This window comes from Pseudogymnoascus destructans (genome assembly GCF_001641265.1).
Source record: "Pseudogymnoascus destructans isolate 20631-21 unplaced genomic scaffold scaffold_20, whole genome shotgun sequence".
Classification (NCBI taxonomy): Eukaryota; Fungi; Ascomycota; class Leotiomycetes; order Thelebolales; family Thelebolaceae; genus Pseudogymnoascus; species Pseudogymnoascus destructans.
The window spans coordinates 641,667-660,216 of NW_020167539.1; the positions used below are offsets into that span (position 1 = coordinate 641,667).

Sequence of the window (18,550 nt, forward strand, 5' to 3'; positions counted from 1 at the left end):
CCGCAAAAGACGATGTCTAGTCTTCCAGTTGCGCCGCCGGCGAACTATGCCGATGTCCCATACACGCAGATTCGCGTCTCCCACGTCCCAGCAAGCTCTCCAACTCCCACTCCCGTCATTCTCATCACTCTCTACCGACCTGCAAAGTACAATGCCTACACAGAGGTTATGACACGGGAAATGAACAATGCCTTCGCCATTCTTTCCGCAGATGACCGTGTCAAGTCCATCGTCGTGACCGGCCACGGCAAGATGTTCTGTGCTGGCGCAGACCTTGACATTGGCTTCGAATTCGGCGATGACACCGACAGGACGCACCGTGATGGAGGTGGCATCATATCCCTATCCATCTTCCGTTGCACGAAGCCCGTGATTGCTGCTATTAATGGGTCGGCTGTTGGCGTTGGGATCACCATGACGCTCCCCATGAGCATCCGTATTGTTAGCAACAAGGCCAAGATTGGGTTCGTTTTCGCCCGTCGCGGCCTGGTCATAGAAGCAGTCTCGGCTTTCTTCCTCCCACGTCTTCTCGGGTACAGCAAGGCTATGCACGTTGTTACTACGGGCGACGTCTACCCGTCCACCTCGCCGTTGCTCGACGGCCTCTTTTCTGAGATCGTGGACCCAGAGAGGGTCCTCCCGAGGGCTCTGGAGCTGGCTGATGACATCGCAAGGAACACCAGCACAGTCAGCACGCAGATGAACAAGGATCTGATCTGGCGTGGACCTGATTCGCCTGAGGAAGCTCAATTGATCACTTCCAGGGTTATCCTGGACTTGTTCAAGAGCAAGGATGGTGCGGAGGGTATTAAGTCGTTCCTGGAGAAACGGCCGGCACAGTTTAAGGGGACAGTGCCGAAAGATGCACCTTCGGTGTGGCCATGGTGGAACCAGATCGATGCGGATCCGCCTAAGAGTGACTGGCGCACGAAATCCAAGATCTGATGTGGTAATTTATAGATAGTGATCTCCATTTGATAAGAGTATCTGTATACAACTCAATATTATTACACTGCTGTAATCACTTGAGGAGATAGTGCATGTGTAGGCCTTACGCAGAGTGTGAAATAATGTCACTGTGTGTCTGGGGGCAGCTTTTCGTCCACCACTTCCACTTTGCCTTCGTCAGTCCTTCTAATCGCACCCGCGCCATGTCCAACAAATCGAAGGACCCATTCCCTTACTCGAATTGTCTTCCCAACTTGAGGATGGGTATCGTTACTGATAGTAGTATTCAAATCCCGGACACCGTAGCAGCCACCCTCATCCTCTCTGTCAATCCTATTCCGGAACAAGAGATCTACCTTGGTCACCTCGCGCCTGAGGCTCTGGCCGTAGACTTTACCACGGAAGCTTGATAGGGCAACATTTCGGACCAAGATGATATCCTGAGGGCGGAGGCCACTGAGAGATCTCCTGAGATCAGGATGGCCTCCTGTAGGCCTCGAAACAGCATTTAGTGGAAGCCAACAGTTGATCCCAAAACCTGATCTAGTCTGGTCTCCAACAAGCAATTCTACTATCTCAACGGCGGACCCTCCGCGAGTTTGTATGCTCCGAGGTGGTGATATTGAAATAATCCCAACGATGATATTGACTGTCATGGTCTGCGGGTGAATTGAGTGAAGGTATTTTGAATTAGGGATATATCCCAAGTCATTAATTCGTCCTCCATCCGGCACCGGCAAATTAGACGGCGCGGTTGAGTGCGAGTTGAATGAGAACCCAAGTGAGGTAGAGAATGAAGTGGCATTGGACGCAGTGGTTCCAGCCTCTGCGTCTGGCCGTAATATCTCGTCCTCAGGCCCACGATCCGGTATTGCGGAGGATGGGAGGTTCTCATACACAGCTAACGAGTCTCCATAAAATTGAGATGTAACATCCTCTGTATATTCAGTAGTGAGGGGTTGCGTATCAACTTGCTGGGCAGAGAATAAGCTTTGATCAGTGCCAAAAGACGAAAGAGCTGAATTCGCAGCTGCAGGAGCGGCAACATTTCCTTCGTCTTCGCCCGGCGAAGCACCGGCCTGGAGCTGACTGTATACCAGCGGCTCAGTTGCGGCCCTCAAAGAGCGCCACCGCACATGTTCATGAGATGCTATGGGTAGTGGCGAAGGATGTGCGTCATAACCTAGCCCGGCAAATTGCCTGATTGGGGGCAAGAAATTCTCAATAAGAGCATCAAATTCCCAGTCCAAAGAGCTAGGCATTGGGGCACCAGCGAAGACGAGAACATTTGGAGCCATACTATCAAGGCACATAAAATCCCCCATCCATCGTGTCTCCTTTTTGTGAGTGTGGCTAGAGTACCCTGCAAGGCCTTGTACCTTACGTAAAGGAAGTCACGATCGAGTCTGGACATTGGTCGTCACCGTTCGAGAAGCCGGATGATACCTTTCCCGGGTTGTCTGCCGCATCCGGGTGCCTCGACCGACCCCGGAGTTAAGAGCAAAGCGTTGTTGGATGACCTCAAAAATACGCTCCGTCGCGGCTCGGTCTCGGACTCCAGTCGGACGAGAGCGCATATGACGCGTCTCACCATGAAAATCTTCACTACTGGGATGCAGTGATATATAGTAAGCAATTCTGCCGCGAGAAGCTATGAGTTCTGTGTCTTTTCCAGAGGTCTCTCATCGGCGCTAGGCAAACTCCTGTATAGTGCATCAGATTAGATCGGATCAGCGGCGGTGATTAGATAATCCCTTTTGCGCCATCACCATCACCATCGCCAGATCAGATAAAGCGATTACCCCCACACGCCCTTTCCCCGCCAATAACACCGTCTTTTTGTGTTACACGACGGGAAAGCCAAGCTCTCGAGGATGCCGGATTTCGGGTATCTGATTGACAATGCAAAGAGGAGTATTCTGGGGTTGAAGGAGCCAAGTACTGCGACAGAATCAAAAACACCAGCGGTTGACGATTTATTTACCAAGGTCGATCCTGCTGTTGATGGCGACGATTGCAACCACGATTGCGCAAGCTGCGATATAAAGTACCCAACGAAATTTTCAATCGACGAAAGCGACGAGATTTATGGGAATATTAAAGCATGGAGCACTCATGTCCTGGTCGCAACCGGAAAGACAGACTGGGTAAGAGATGTGGGGGATGAGAAGGGGAGCATAATGGAGGCGTTTGACAAGACCTCCGTTAAGCCAAGTAATGGCGTAAGATACCTCCTTGGCCCTCGCTTTACTGGGTGAGGCATCAACTTGCTAACAAACTGGTTGCTTGCAGAAATTAAAGCTCTCCGCGTCGAATATTCCGACTCCAACACATCACAATGACTATGCGGAGCCGACGACAGTTTTAATCCTCCCTGCATTCACAATCGTCGAGAATGTCACCCCTTCATCAGTACCCGACTTAATCACATCCTTCATCAATCATTCTCCAACAACTATGTCGAGTTTAGTTCCGAATTCCGTTCCTATATCACTCCGAGACCCGCTACCAACAGCCTCAGAGCTGGTCGCTCGCCCGTGCCCCCACAAAGCGTTAATACTTCTATGTTCGCAAAGAACACGAGATGCTCGTTGCGGGCAGAGCGCGCCGCTATTACGGAAAGAACTGGAGAGGCATTTGCGGCCATTGGGTCTCTTTCGGGACCTTGATGATGAGAGGCCAGGCGGTGTGGGAATCTACTTTATTAGCCATGTTGGTGGACACAAATATTCGGCCAATATGATGGTGTACAGGAAAGAAAACCCGTGGGGCCTGGATGACGTAGAAAGGGCAACAGCTAATGGCGACTTTCACGTCCCAGCGACGCCTGCTGGCGCTGAAATTGTCGAGTATAGTGCTGCTCAGTGCATCTGGCTTGCGAGAGTTTTCCCCAATGACTGCGAGAACATTGTCAAGTATACAATCCTCCAAGGAAAGGTTGTCAAGCCAGAGCGGCAGCTTAGAGGTGGCTTCGACAGAACACGTGGGGTTTTCAGTTGGTAGCTGTTATTTTGAGTTAGAACCAAAATATAAAGAACCCGCGCTGTTGCATACAATGTTATTAAATGGAGATTCGTTAATTGCAAGACTGGTTGCTAGGGAATGTTTGACGTGGTCCCTGGGCCGAAAGACAACCGCCGTGGTTCGTTAAACCCTTCCCCCACCACTTCGGTGAAAGATATGTGTTGTTGTCATGACAACCATGTCTCACAAAACAAAGTCGCATCCAGCGGCCCAGTGTCGAGACAACTCACCGCCACATCTGAAACATCGACTGAGGGAATCATGAAATAAAAATTCAAGAGTGTTCTCCTAATATATTATCATATCAATAAAGATGGCCACTATGTCGAATCCCACGGATAGCACCCGCCACCATACGAGGACGAAGTCCGCACTGCGGTCGTTCATGCACAAGCGATCGCCTTCCAAAGGAGCTCCCTTATCGACATCTCCAACGGATATATTCGTTGCTACCCCTGGATACGACCAGCCAAACTCTGCGACAATGTCCCCCCCCGATTATTTTCATTCCAGAGCTCTGGGGGAGATCAACCAAAATCAACAGAAGCCTGTAGAACAGCCACCATCTCCAAGGAAGTCCAAAGATGCTGAGCGGAGCAAGGACAAGGAAGGCTTTCGATACTTACACAAGAAGACATTGAGCACCATCTCACTCAAGTCACTATCCAGCAAGGACAACGAAAATAAGCACAAGGAGGAGAAAGAACGCAAGCCAAAGAAGTCAAAGTCATCGACCAATCTGGCAGCTCTTCTAACACGACCACGGTCCTCCAAAAGTCGCCAAAAGCTAGCTGCGGATGCTGGATTCATGTCAAGTAAAGACAAGGAGAACCAGCCACCAAATAACTCGAGGCCGCCGGAGTCGCCTACCCGACCTCCAATCTACACACAGTTTTCTAGCCAGCATTTCGCCACCCAGCAGTTCGGTGGTCGGTTCCTCGAGGATGATACCAACGTGCCCACAGGAAACGAACACTATTCTGATGATCACGACGCTTTCTTTGCTGAGGAAGGCTTGCCGCCTACATTGGGCCAGCGCGATGGATCACGCCCAAACTCCATGTCGATTCCAGCCAGCTATATCGTGCAGGATATCAGTAGGCCAGCTGGGCCTGCGAGCTTTGAAGGGACTCGCACCACTGAGTCTCCAACGGAGCAGTTTTACCAGAAGCAACCCGCAGCACCTACACCTGTGCTGAAGTCCGAACAGAAGCTGCCATCCAAGCAGGACTTGAAGGCAAAGCCGAAGGAAGACAACTCCGGGGCAGAAGCATCCCTGGATATGAGGGACGTCGATGCCGAGTTCGAAGCCATGCTGGACCGAAGAAATATACCCGAGAACCAGAGATACAAGATGCGCAGCTTGGCCAACACGATGAAAATCGATTTCATAAGACAGGACTGGGCCGAGACCGCAGCCTCTCACAAAGAGCCTCCAACAACAGCTGGCAGCATGGAGAGCGCAACTAGTGGGTCATACACAGTTGAATCTTTACCACAAAAGAGCAAACGGCCGCGCAGCCGCACATTCACTGGATTTACACTCTCAAAATCCAGTAAGAAGGCAGCAAACGCTGCTGAGACAAAGTCTGAGACATCTAGCAGACATACCCGCACGAAGTCCTCAGACAGCACAGCCGATAAGGGCAAATCCCTCTCCGCCACCGTCAGCGCAGCAAGCAACCTCATTGCCAAAGCCAAGGGCCACTCAGCCGGGGACTTCGTCGCCTACCTTCGCAAAGTGCAGAAGCCTGAATCCGTCGAGGTCGGCAAGCTGCACAAACTCCGCCTGCTCCTCCGCAACGAGACCGTCGCCTGGACAGACGAGTTCATTACCCTCGGCGGGATGATGGAGATTATCGCCTTACTGCACCGTATCATGGCCGTCGAGTGGCGCGAGGAGCACGAGGACGCATTACTTCATGAGTCCCTCCTCTGTCTCAAGGCGCTGTGTACTACCGCGCTCGCCCTCTCGCATCTGGCGCTCATACAAGCCTCGCTCTTCCCCGCACTGCTGGCTATGCTCTTTGATGAGAACAAGAAGGGACCGAGTGAGTTCTCAACGAGAACGATTATCAGTTCCCTCCTCTTCACATACCTCCAATCCGCGCCGCTCCCCGAGCGCCAAGCGCGCGCAGAGACCCTCATAAAACACCTCCGCGACCCGATGCCCTCCGAGGAAGAACGCCCGGTGCCGTTCGTGCTGGAAATGCACCAAGAGCGTCCCTACCGCGTGTGGTGCAAGGAGGTCGTCAATGTCACCAAGGAAGTCTTCTGGATCTTCCTGCACACACTCAATGTCATCGCTGTGCCAGATGACTCAGCCCAACCCCCAGCAGCAGGGGATGATGAGTTTGCATACATGCAAACCCACTTCCCCACCCCACTTCCACCTCTCCCCACCGCCCCATACGTCGGCGGCGTGGAATGGGAAGCCACAAATTACATCACCTCGCACCTTTTTCTTCTTAACGGCATCGTCTCTTGCCTTCCTGCGCCCCAGCGTGCCGAGCTGCGCGCGCAGTTGAGAATAAGCGGGTGGGAACGCTGCATGGGCGGGAGTCTGAGGACGTGCAAGGAGAAGTTTTACGGCGGAGTGCATGTTGCGCTCCGCGAATGGGTGGGAGCAGCACTGGCGGATGGGTGGGAGGTGAGTGAGGTGCGGTTTGGGAAGAGGAGTGAGCCGAGGAGTGGGAGCCCGAGGAAGGGGAAGAAGGGAGAGGAGGCGCCGAGACTGGGCGGACTGGATTTGGGAGAGGGTGGTGGGGGGAAGTGGGAGAAGGAGGAGGTTGGGGGATGGCTTTAGGGGGTTGCTTTTTTGGTTCGTTTCGTGGTATTACTTATTTTGGAGTCTGTCGTGCATATGGGATCGGAAGGGGCTATCGGGGCGTTCTGTTGTTTGGGTTACTGGATTCTCTTCTTTCTTGTTCTTCTCTTCTCTCTTGTCTGTTTCTTCTCGATTTTCAATTTTGGTGGAGAGGAAGTAGGAGGCTGTGTAATGATTTCGCCCGGTCTTCTCTTCATGAGAGAGAAGGGTTTGTGGGGGAAGTGGATGATGATGATTATGATCAACGAAATAAAATGAATGAGGGTTCTGTCTGTTAAATTTTGGGAGGGGGGTAGTTTCATGGATGTGATGTGTGATAATGATTCTGATTATGACTACCCTAGTTGTAATCGTGATGACTGACGGACTCTAACATCATTTCCAGCTGCCGATAGCTTCGTCTACTTTCCGTCGGTATAGCTGCTGCATCTTGGCTTGATCTAAGAACACCTCATACTTGATCTCAAAGAGAGCCTTCTCTACAGTATCTGTGCCAGGCTGGATTAACTTTCCGGGCTTGCTCATCCTTTCCATGATGGACCACAACTCTTCAGTATTGCCGCTGGCATTGGCGGATGCAGCTTTCGCGCCTAGCATAGCTGCGCCGTGGACGACTGCTGCTCCTGCATACTCTGGAATCACCACAGGCAGTCCGCAGATCGTGGCTATTAATAACATCAGGATAGAGTTCTTGCATTGCGAACCCGACATGTACAGCGAGCCGATTGAATGTCCCGAGGTGTTCATTGAGTCGACGATGTGTCGGGTCTGCAGAGAAATGAACTCCATCGCGCCGTAGTAATGCAGGGCCAAGTTATCCACACTCTGGTCGGTAGTGAGACCAATAATTGAACCAGCCATGGTCACATCCGCAAGTGGGGAGCGGTTGCCGAAGAAATCGCCGTAGAAAAAGAAATGTCGGCCGACATATGAAACGGATGGTGCGCCGGCTTTCCGAGTCATCACCGCTAGGTGGTCGTTTAAGAATTCGTAGATGCTTTTATCTTTTCCGCCCTGCTTCGCCAAGCTCTTTGCCTCCTCATAAGCTGGGTGATTCTCGATTATAAAGCGCAGAAGCTCGCCGGTTGCTGATTGTCCACCCTCAGCCATCCACATGCCAGGTACCAGTACGTCAAGATATGGTCCCCAGACTCCGTTAACAAATATCGGATCTTTAGACATTACGAGGTGGCAAGTCGATGTGCCGCCCACAAGAGCCAGCCGGCCGAATGCATCCGAAATGTCACCTTTGGTAGCCTGAGAGGGCTCGTGTTTGGCGCCAACAGTTCCGATCCAGCCAGCATAAGCGTCAATAACGCCGCTTCCAACAGCTATTCCGGCAGGTAGCCCCATATCTTTTGCGGCGCTTTCAGAGAGGCTTCCTACCAGCTCGCCAGCGCTCAGGTATTGGCCTCTCTGCCCCTCAATACCCCCAAGAGGGGCATACTTCTTATCTTTCAAGCACCCTAATCCAATGGCGCCAAAGAAATCGTCGCGCCATCCAGTCTCACCAGTATCTGCTCCCTTTGGAAGATACCCTTGCTTGCATACTGTGCTGCAATAGCTCCTCGTGTCTTTCCCGGTAGCCATGTGGGTCAAGGCATCCGTCAAATCGTAAAATTTGCAGCTCGCGAAAACATCAGCAAGCATATGATTCTTTAACCATAAGATCTTTGGGATTTCCATCTCGACACTCATTTGGCCGCCAACATATTTTAGAACATTATCGTCTGTCGCATTGATGACCTTTGCCTCTTCGACAGCCCTATGGTCTAGCCACAAGATGACGTTCTGGTCGGCTTTACTGAAGTCAGGGCCACTGACAGATACGGGCTCATTTGTGTCATCAGAGAAGACGGCAAGCGAGCAGGTAGCACAGAATCCTATGCCGCGGACTGTGGCGGGGTCGACATTGCTCTCTTTCAGGGCCTGTTTAACACAAGTTGAGATGGAGCTCCAAATGTCAGATGTAGATTGTTCCTGCACATCTTAGCAAGTTTCTCCTTGGATAGAGTTTCGCTGAAGCCGGCCTACATAGAAAGTATTTTGTGGTTGCCACGTGCGAATGTCCTTCGATGCGACGGCTTTAATATCGCCTGTGCGGTCGACGATGCAGACCCGTGCGCTCCCAGTCCCTATGTCGACGCCGATATAATGTTCAGCTTCGATTGTGGACATTGTGAGCTCGGAAATTTAAGATTAATTGGGTTTGTAGATGAGAGAAAGAAGATGAGTGATCGAGGAAGAGACCATCTTTATACAGAGCCCATAATTAAAAAAATCACGTCTTCCACGATGTATGGACTAGAAGTCTGGCTGTCGTCGCATTTGGTTAGTACAGATATGCACGTACTCACGAGTAACACTTTCTCCACATGATCTAAGACAGTCGGGGAGAAAGGAGCGAGAGCCGCAATCGATGCTACAAGCAACCTAGAAATGACATGTAAGAGGGTCAAAAGTCCTGACTCTTCATGTGGTGAGAATTAAATCCGGGTCGCCCGAGTCAATAAAGCCACAGGGCGAGTTTCGGCCTCAAGTCCGATGCGGCTTCTTGTGCCGTTTTTTTGGGGGATTTACGAGTCGTTACTCTCGTTTTTACTTGATTTTCAGTCTTGGTAGACCTAGGCGTCGGAACTCTCCCGCCAGATGCTTGGTGGCGGCTGCGCCAGCCGATCATACTGAGGTTAAGACTGCCGATTATAAGACCAGCCAAGAACTAGAACCCTGTGAATATGCAGTTCACTTCTAACGCCTGACGCTAGCAGTTTGAACTTTGGGAATTCTATGATTTTGAACATCATTGTGATTGCCAGCAACTATATTCCGCTCATCCGAGAACTATCAACATGTAGGCGTAGCTATGTCTATTCATCTTGCACACCTCCATGAGAACCTTTATCAACCCCGGCTTCCTAGAGTCCACGTCTTTAAACGCCTGCTCCGCATCCTCGAACTTAGACGTTGCTGTAATGAGACTCTTCAAGTCAACCTGTCTATTTTTCAGCATAGAGATCGCCAGCTTGTAATCACCGCTTCCATACCGAAAGTTGCCCTTGACCGTCAATTCCTTCTCGGTAATGGCACCGATGGGGAAATTGATGTCGTATTTACCATTTCCTCCTTGGACGTAGGTGCCACCAGATCGCAACACGTGAATGCCTGTTTGAATGCTCGGCTCAGCACCGCTCGCATCGATAGCCACGTCGGCACCTGTTCCCAGGTTGGCTTCCTTGATTATCCGCGCAGCGTTCTCTTTGCTCGGTGCTGCCCCAGCCACAACCGTATGAGTCGCGCCGAAAGTCTTCTGAGCCAAGTTGAGCCGCGATTGCAAAATATCAACCGCGACAATAGTAGTAGCTCCAAACGTCCTCGCAACAGCACAGCACAGGAGTCCAATAGGACCAGCTCCAAACACCATGACGCTGTTCCCGGGAATAATCTTGGCTTGGCGAGAAATGTGAATCGCAACACCCAACAGCTCGACTAAAGCGCCCTCTTCAAACGAGACGTGCTTTGGGAGCTTGTAGCAGTAGTCCTCCCGTCAAATGGAGGTGTGGCTGCGAATGCCATTTCGCTGCATACGTTGTATAATCCCTCCTTGCAGGGAGGGCATTTGCGACATGGTACGCCGGGCTCCAGTGCGACGGCATCGCCCACAGTGAGGGTTTGGCAGCCAGATCCCGCGGCAACGACAATCCCAGAAGACTCGTGCCCGAGCACCATGGGGCTTTTGACGACAAACTTGCCAATGGATCCGTGGTTATAATAATGAACATCGCTGCCGCAAATACCAGTTTGCTTGATTTGGATGATCACATCGCTCGATTCCGGAGAGATTGTTGGCACTGGTCTGTTCTCAAAGACCACATTTTGAACCTATTGGAGGACAAAAGACATTATTCCGTTTGATGCCATTATGATTATTTTGCTTTAATAAAAATAAAATAACAAAAGAAAGAAGATTGGAAACCAAGAACCATAACTGTTAAATACAATAATCCTCTCTAGACGGACCACTTTACTTTCTTCCACAAATGTTATAACTTGTACTTACGCGGCGAGGCCGCGCATCGGGGAGTTCGGAGTCCGCCTCTGATCGCCGAGAGATCTTGGCTGGCAACAAACGAACCCATTGGTTCGGGGACCCCTCGGGGAAACTCCGAACAAATACTGTACCCACTACGTCGGATAGCTACTTCAACATTTTTACGGGCCGTGGGTTTGGAAAGTTGCACGTTGGACGCCGTGTTCAGTTGGTTATTTGGCTGCAGATTATGCAGGAAGTGGGTTGGTATTGCTGGTGTTACAGTTTGTAAGTTCCCTATCTAAATTCCATGATGAAGACCTGCACTAACAAGTTCCCAAAAGACGCCCCAACCATCTGCCCTATGGCCGGTTTTGATGCCCGTAACGGTCAGTAGATTTCGGGTCTCAATAATATCTTCTACATGATATGTCAACGCTGTACTCTATAATATCCTATCAATCCCTAACACCAGTTTAATTTGCAACCCTCGTCTGCGTCTTCACCCTTGACCGCATCGGTCGCCGCAAGACCCTTTACTAAGGTTCCATCGCCCAAGGCATTGCCATGTTCCTCGCTGGCGGATTCTCCGCCATCGGTTATCCAAGCCGCCGCCGAGGGCAACGCCGGCAGCGAATCGGCATTCGGGGCGGCCGGGGCTAGTATGGTTTTCGTGTTCACAAGCGTGTTCGGAGCCACCTGGTTGACCGTCCCTTGGCTCTACCCAGCTGAGATCTTCCCACTCACCATCCGCGCAAAGGGTAACGCACTCGGTGTTGTTGGATGGTCTATCGGTAACGGATGGCCGACCCTCCTATGCCCCGTCATGTTCGAGGCCATCGGAGAGAAGACCCTGTACATTTTCGGTATCGCCAACGCTATTACTTTACCTATGGTTTGGGCTCTCTACCCCGAGTCCAACCAGCGCACTCTCGAGCAGATAGATCTCCTCTTCTCCGCCGACACCCCGTGGAACTGGGCCGCGGAGAAGAACTTCAAGATGCTCATGGATGAGGGTGGCTTGTCGACGGCAGCTCACGCGCCCAAGTCGGACTCCGTCGTTCTCGATGGCGGCGAGAAGGGTGTCGGGTCGGAGAGTGCTTGAGGAGTCTAGGAAACGGTGCATGCCCTATGTGTTAGTAGATCTTAGATCTTAGATCGTGTAAACTTCTAATAGACGATATGTTTATTCAAACGTCTTCTCCATTACGGCGTATTGAAATACCCAACTTCCACAAACAACCTTTCCAGAACCTGTCGTGTCCTCACTAGATCCGGGGACTCATCCTCCCAAAATGCCAAGGTCCCTATGACAGTCGGGATATGATCCGCCCACTCCTCCCGAACCGTCACCTTGCCGCTCTTAGCCGCCGCAATGACGCTAAAGGCCGCCGTCACGACGGCGCGGATATCGAACCAGATCCCATGGTGTCGGTGCCTGAAACACCGCTTCTGGACAGTTTCGAGGTGACAGTCCATCGCCGCCTCAGCCAATGACTGAAGGACTGGATTCTCTCGAACGTGATCCGTTTGCGTATCGGCGTGTATGGCATGGTAGAGGAACGGCTGGTAAAGCCAGGATCTCATTTCCAATAATCGATTCCCAGTTGCCCAGCTCAGTTCTCTGGAAGGCCCTCCCTCTGTCAAATTGACATCGTATTGCATTGCCCGTGGAAAATTAGCCGACCAGACCAGAATCTGCGACTCGAATTCTTTGGCTATAGGGATCAACGGCAGGATGTTCTTCCAATCCGTGTGGTCTTGGCGATAAAATGTGCGTAGTATCCTGTTGCTGATCCTCCTCAATGCGACTTCGGTGAGGTAGTAATACCAGCTCTTTTCCTCGTTTAGGTCTTTATCGCTGTCCTGCATCAACCCAGGGTCTGACAGCATCTCACTGCCGTGTAGTGTCCTTCCCGAGAAATTCCTCGAATGAGACTGAGGCGAGGGGAACAGATGAGGGTACTCTATACTCGCTATCCCCGACTGTGGTAATCTGATCTCACACTCCGACTTGAAACAAGACCAGTAGAGACTCTGCTCCAGTCTCCGATGCGTCAGGCTCAGTCCGTCTAGACGGGGGGTCTCAGACACCTTGGATAACGTTCTGAAACTGAGCTGGTAGAAAGTCGATGCCTGACAGAAGTGATTCCAGGCCTGTAAAGGAGCAAAAGTGTACATGAGATACACAGCAGAGTAAAAATAACACTGCGCCCCAAGAATGGTATGTTTCAACAAACCCAACCTCCGACAAGCCAAAGCATAGCACGACTCACCCTGCCGAAGCAGACGTGGGTGTTGATCCGGCCACCATTTCCGTTTGATTTGCAATGGACGTCTCGAAAGAATATGAGACTGAACCCAAGGCACAAGCCAGGAGCACAACACATGACTGTGCATCCCACCCCGGACCATTCGCAGCCGCCATCTGTCCATACCGAATTAAAGCATCAACGTCAAGAATCGGGTTCTTGGTGTGTACATTCCGCAGGAACCTGTCTATTAAAGATGGTATCCTCTCATCTGACAAGGACTCGAATTCGCCATGTCGAACAACAAATGCGTCACCCTTGTCATCCTCGCCCTTTCCAAGAATTGCCTCGATGAGATACCCTGGGGGATACTCGCCGGCGAAAATTGGCCAAGTCAAGATTGTGTCGGCAGTTGTGTTGGTGCTGGGGATTCTGAGATAGTCCTTTTGGGCATCATCTATCGTGGCAGGTTGCTGGAAGCTCGGCGTTTTGCTGGAAATATCGGAGTGTCTTGGGGATCCGGAAACTGGATCTTGTATCCGAGTCTCATGGACAGAGTCTATATATTTGGTCAGTATGGATCCAACTTAGCGCGGGGTTTTGAGAACACGTACCTTGAGGACGAAGTGAGGCAGTTATCCCCTGTACCCCCGCCAATATCTGATCCAACCGACTCATAAGCTGCGCCAGAATAGACGCCTCCCTACACCTCGTCAGCAGACCCAAATGAGAAAATAAATTTCCAGGTTACACACGGCGACTTCTCCCTCCCACCATCAATATAAACACACTGACGCCCCGACTCAACACAGGACCCGCAACTAGGCCGCACATTATCGCACTTCACCTTCCTCCCCCGACACCTCTGACACGCTATGCGCCGCCGCTGAACCTTTTGCGGCTGCTCGTCATCATCAAGTCGACTGTGTTTTCGCGAGGTTTCATTGGATGTAGGCGTAGGTAACCCGGGGGGGTCGCCGGGGCTGCTCATGCTGGGTTGCGGTAGGCCCTGTGACGATCTCTCCTCCTTCTGGCAGAGTGCGCGCGCTGGGTTTTTGCTGGACTCGATCAATACACCGCGGACATAATGATATAACTCCGTGCGCCTAGAAATATATTGGATGGAAGTGGGTATTGCAATTGCAATTGGACTTTGTCTGGATCGACAACAAATTCGCAACCGTGGGGGACGCGGAGTAGATTGCGGAGGAGGGATGTACGCTATCGATTCCAATGGGCATTTTGCGGAACAACCCGCCCAACGTGGTGAACAAAGTGACGATATATCGTCGTTATCAATTAGCTGGCTCATGGAGTTGAAATACCAGTAACTTAACTTATATATTTTTTTCATTTATGTATCACAGCATGCTTTATGATGTTTGGAGTCTGATATTCTCGAGAATTGTAATTTATCAAGAATTTATCCATATCTTTTAAAATAGGACACACTAATTTATCATCTCATTATAAATCCCATACGGAGTAGACTGCTTTCTTCTTCCTACACTCAGCGAGCAACCCCCCCTTCTCCAGCGATCATAGCGTCCGCTCCACCACAGCGCCACAAAGGTTTATTATCCTCGTAGGGCCCTGCATCCAGATTTACACCGACCAAGTGACTGACTGGCTGGCGATCACACCCCTCCTTGCCCCACTCCCCACGCATTGCTGCTGTCCTCAATGCCATTTATCTCCCTTCAATCCCATATACCAGTACCCCCCAAGCCTACACCACCAACCCGTCCTGACAAAAAAAGCCCCGTACATCCCCCTTGCCCCCCAACCTCCTCAAAACCCGAACTAGCCACAGTAGCAGACGACAGTTTTCCAAAAGACAATCACCGAACGAAGGAAGAGGAGCAGACTCATATCACGTTCCCAATACCCGGGAATGAACACCGACAGCAACAGCACCCCCCCCCCCCCCAAGCATATCCAGGAACTCCCCCAGATTTTTTTCCCCCACAGCCCTAACTCACTCTCATCCCACCACTATTGTGGAATCCGAGAGCTTCCTGGAACCCCTTTCTGCAGACTAGAGTGAGCACTTCAGATACCTCATATATCATTATCATTTGTAGTTGCGATGATGCACACCCCCCGTGAGAACCGAGAATGCTGCCTGCGCAACTGGTTGGTGGACACCGAGATTTGATCTGCGGGTGCCAACTGTTTCTAACTCCCCCCCGGCCAGTTCGCCACCAAGCCAGCACCAACCCCCATTCCCAGCCGCAGCACCTGCATATTTGCCTAAGCTGATCTAAAATGGTGTGGTCTTCGTTTTCACGGAGATCCCGAACTGGGGCCCTAGATCAACTTCAAGTACCGATCTTAGACAACCCATTCCAGATGGAGCCTCTCACCATTCGTTCAGCACTCCGGAAGAATTTCCCCAAGGTGACGGAGGGCATTGCTGCGGTCATCGAAGACGGTTGTTGTTATGCGGGGATGGTATTGGTAGTACGCGGTCCGGTGGTGAGAAGAGCCCAGTGAGGAGGGGGGGATGGGGAGAAGATGATGGTGACAGCAACAACCCCCCGTTCCCCCGGGGGAGGAGAAGGGGATGGAGGACTAATATCATCGTCTGTAGTTAGGATAATGCTTTCGGTGGAGATTGAGAATAGTGTATATGCTAGGGATCTCTGGGTGCGTCTAAGGGACACCCGCTATCCGATCTGCGCTCACCACCAAGAACCCCCCGCCGTCACAGCCCCCGCCGTCACAGCCCCCGCCGTCACAGCACCCCCCTCTCCCCCCAACCCTCCACCCCCACGCGCCCAAACCACCCATCCTAGTTTGCAAAGCGACACCACAACCTTCCTCCCTGTCATCTGGAAGCGTGGTAATCTCAGTAGCGATTTTTTGATAATGGCTATTGCACTGGTCTCTGGGGGGGTTGATATAGTATACCCGGCTATCTGTTAACGGCTGCGAATCGAAGTGCGGATATGAGAACTTTGCGTGGACCGGTTCCTCAGTACAGGAGTCGGTATGCTCAATCGTAAGCCAAACACGCATTCCACACATAAAATTTCACACATACACATATCCACATTAGTCACAATATAGCATCAGAGTAAGTTATACCACTCAATTACCCCCTCCACCATACCCCATATCCCCCCCATTTTGCACTACCCCCTTAACCCCCAACAACGGGTATACCCAACCAGCACAACCAGCACAACCAGCACAACCAGCACAACCAGCACAACCAGCACAACCAGCACAACCAGCACAACCAGCACAACCAGCACAACCAGCACAACCAGCACAACCATCACAACCCTACATCTCATCATCAATCAACACAAAACCCATTCCTATCTTCATACCCCGACTACCACCCCGTGACCCGTAAACAAAAGGAAAGAGAAAAAAACAGATAACAAAGGAAAGCATATAACCTCAAACCGAGAGACAACGCGCGCGAGGGAGTCGACAGAAACCCTCTACTCTCCCCTCGCCTTCTTCTTCCTCCCCTTCCCCCCCTTATCCTCCTCCCCCCCGGCCACCGCAGTCTCCTCCCCCCTCTTACTAAGCCTCTTCCTCTTCTTATCCGGGCTGCCCGCCTTCGCCGCACTGCTGGGCACAATAGCCGCCGGCTCCGGCGCAGGCGTAAGCACCTTCCCGCCCACCTTCTTCCCCCTCACCTTCCCCTTCGGCGTCGCCCTCGCCGCCGCCGCCTCCGGAGAGGACGGCAAGGACGCCGCGTCCGCAGCGGGGAGATCAAGGAGGGACTCTGCGTTCAGCTGGTCGTTCGCAGAGATCTCCGCAGGGGCGGTGGAGATGTTATGCGTATCGGCATAGGCCCTCGCCTGGTCATCCGTCATATCCTTCGCCTCCAAAATCCCCGACTTATACGCATGCGTGCGCGCATTATACAGGCGCAGATTCTCCGTGTAGACCCCCGTCCACAGGCTCTTATCATAATCCTCCATATCCCTCCACCTCCTCACGCCCTCATTGCTCACCGCCCCCTTCGCGACCTCCGGCCCCAGATCCCCCGCGATGATCGGGCGCGCAGTCTGCATGTACAAAAAGTACGGCGTCAAGGGGCGCTTGGGCGCATTGGGGTCATGGACGCGCTTCTTCTTCTCCTTCTTAGCATCTGCGGCGGGGGCCGCGACGGCGGGGGTGGGGGCGCGGAAGCCGGAGAGGCCGGCGAGGAGGGGGTTGTCGCCCAGGCGCGAGAGGGCGGATTCGACTTCCAGCCCGACGCCGCTGTTGTCGCCCAGGTAGGCGTTGGTGTGCTTGATGTAGGCGGAGGAGAGGGTTTGGATCGCGTCTTGGAGGGTGGCGAGGCCGGTTACTACCTGGGGGGTTTGTTAGTGGGCTGTACTTTTGAATTAAGGTGTTTCTGATAAGGGTATTGAGATGGGACTGTGGTGCAGTGAGACTGTGTAGTGATGTGGTGCAGGGGTGGTAGTAGTGGGGGTGGATTGTGATTGTGGGGGTGTTGGCGTGGACGCGCTGTGTGGAGGATAAACAATGGGCTACGCGTCGTGGGATGTGGAGGGGGTTGATGTGAGCGAGCGAGCGAGCGACAGGCGCGGCGGTGGTGAATGCGGCGCGAGGGATGTTGTGGTGAGGTGGTGAGGTGTCGCGACGATAACGAGGCATGGATGTGATGATGGGGTTTGGGGGAGGGAGGAGTGGTGATAAGTGAAGAGAGAGAATGTCATGGGCTTACCGAGTCTCTTGTGCGGACGAAGCTGTCGACGTCAATGGTCAAGGTGGCAGGTCCATCTCTGGGCTTCTCGGCGTCGGCTTTCCTTTGTCGTGCCATGGTGGTTGGTGAGAGTGGAGGTGGTGTGGTGGTGTGGTTGGTGGTTGGTGGTGGTTGGTGGTGGTTGGTGGTGGTTGGTGATGATTGTGGTGATGGGGGAAGTGGTGGTGTTGTGACGGGGGAAGTGGTGGTGGTGTGTGGTGGTGTTGTTGAAGTTTAGTGGTGTGTGGTGGTGTGTGGTGGTGAGTGGTGGTGTGTGGTGGTGAGTGGTGGTATGTGGTGGTGTGTGGTGGTGGTGTGTGGTGGTAGTGTGTGGTGGTAGTGTGTGGTGGTGTTGTTGAAGTTTAGTGGTTGATGGTGGATGAGGGTGAGGTGGTGGTGCGCTGGAGATGATGAAGATTGAAAGGTTTGGGGGGGGGAGGAAGGAGGGGGGTGTTGAATTGATTTGGGGAGTGGCTGGGGTTTAATAGCACAATGGGTGGGTGAGTGGTGGTGAGTGGTGGTGAGTGGTGGTGAGTGGTGGTGAGTGGTGGTGAGTGGTGGTGAGTGGTGGTGTGTGGTGGTGTGTGGTGGTGTGTGGTGGTGAGTGGTGGTGAGTGGTGGGTGGTGGGGTTAGCGAGGTTACGTTAAGGGGGTTAGCGAGGTTACGTTAAGGGGTTAGCGAGCATCAGCAGAGTTTTCGTAGTGGGAGTTGCAGTTGGGGGAGTTGCGGTTGCAGTGGAGGGAGGGAGTTGCAGTTG

At 52.3% G+C, this 18,550-nt stretch overlaps 9 protein-coding genes across 9 annotated transcripts; 5 read left to right on the forward strand and 4 right to left on the reverse strand.

Annotated features, from left to right (window-relative positions):
• Positions 1-12: 12 nt before the first annotated feature.
• VC83_07516 (uncharacterized protein) lies at positions 13-945 on the forward strand (the record flags this gene model as incomplete). Its single annotated transcript, XM_024471086.1, has 1 exon — positions 13-945. One exon carries the CDS (start codon positions 13-15, stop codon positions 943-945), a length of 933 nt encoding a protein of 310 aa, XP_024321380.1.
• A 95-nt stretch (positions 946-1,040) lies between these two features.
• VC83_07517 (uncharacterized protein) lies at positions 1,041-1,358 on the forward strand (the record flags this gene model as incomplete). Its single annotated transcript, XM_024471087.1, has 1 exon — positions 1,041-1,358. One exon carries the CDS (start codon positions 1,041-1,043, stop codon positions 1,356-1,358), a length of 318 nt encoding a protein of 105 aa, XP_024321381.1.
• A 1,464-nt stretch (positions 1,359-2,822) lies between these two features.
• VC83_07518 (uncharacterized protein) lies at positions 2,823-3,951 on the forward strand (the record flags this gene model as incomplete). Its single annotated transcript, XM_024471088.1, has 2 exons — positions 2,823-3,170; positions 3,241-3,951. The coding sequence occupies 2 exons, from the start codon at positions 2,823-2,825 to the stop codon at positions 3,949-3,951; spliced, it is 1,059 nt and encodes a 352-aa protein (XP_024321388.1).
• A 343-nt stretch (positions 3,952-4,294) lies between these two features.
• Positions 4,295-6,778, forward strand: VC83_07519 (uncharacterized protein; the record flags this gene model as incomplete). Its single annotated transcript, XM_024471089.1, has 1 exon — positions 4,295-6,778. The coding sequence occupies one exon, from the start codon at positions 4,295-4,297 to the stop codon at positions 6,776-6,778; it is 2,484 nt and encodes an 827-aa protein (XP_024321389.1).
• On the reverse strand, positions 6,757-9,085 carry VC83_07520 (uncharacterized protein). The gene is made up of 2 exons (XM_024471090.1): positions 8,834-9,085; positions 6,757-8,779 (listed from the first exon to the last, which is right to left on the reverse strand). The coding sequence occupies exons 1-2, from the start codon at positions 8,975-8,977 to the stop codon at positions 7,175-7,177; spliced, it is 1,749 nt and encodes a 582-aa protein (XP_024321505.1). The 5' UTR covers positions 8,978-9,085; the 3' UTR covers positions 6,757-7,174.
• A 696-nt stretch (positions 9,086-9,781) lies between these two features.
• Positions 9,782-10,220, reverse strand: VC83_07521 (uncharacterized protein; the record flags this gene model as incomplete). Its single annotated transcript, XM_024471091.1, has 2 exons — positions 9,782-9,791; positions 9,844-10,220. 2 exons carry the CDS (start codon positions 10,218-10,220, stop codon positions 9,782-9,784), a joined length of 387 nt encoding a protein of 128 aa, XP_024321504.1.
• Positions 10,221-11,490: 1,270 nt separating this feature from the next.
• VC83_07522 (uncharacterized protein) lies at positions 11,491-11,931 on the forward strand (the record flags this gene model as incomplete). The annotated part of the gene is made up of 1 exon (XM_024471092.1): positions 11,491-11,931. One exon carries the CDS (start codon positions 11,491-11,493, stop codon positions 11,929-11,931), a length of 441 nt encoding a protein of 146 aa, XP_024321468.1.
• Positions 11,932-12,032: 101 nt separating this feature from the next.
• On the reverse strand, positions 12,033-13,262 carry VC83_07523 (uncharacterized protein; the record flags this gene model as incomplete). The annotated part of the gene is made up of 1 exon (XM_024471093.1): positions 12,033-13,262. The coding sequence occupies one exon, from the start codon at positions 13,260-13,262 to the stop codon at positions 12,033-12,035; it is 1,230 nt and encodes a 409-aa protein (XP_024321503.1).
• Positions 13,263-16,533: 3,271 nt separating this feature from the next.
• Positions 16,534-17,870, reverse strand: VC83_07524 (uncharacterized protein; the record flags this gene model as incomplete). The annotated part of the gene is made up of 2 exons (XM_024471094.1): positions 16,534-17,397; positions 17,775-17,870. The coding sequence occupies 2 exons, from the start codon at positions 17,868-17,870 to the stop codon at positions 16,534-16,536; spliced, it is 960 nt and encodes a 319-aa protein (XP_024321502.1).
• Positions 17,871-18,550: the final 680 nt, after the last annotated feature.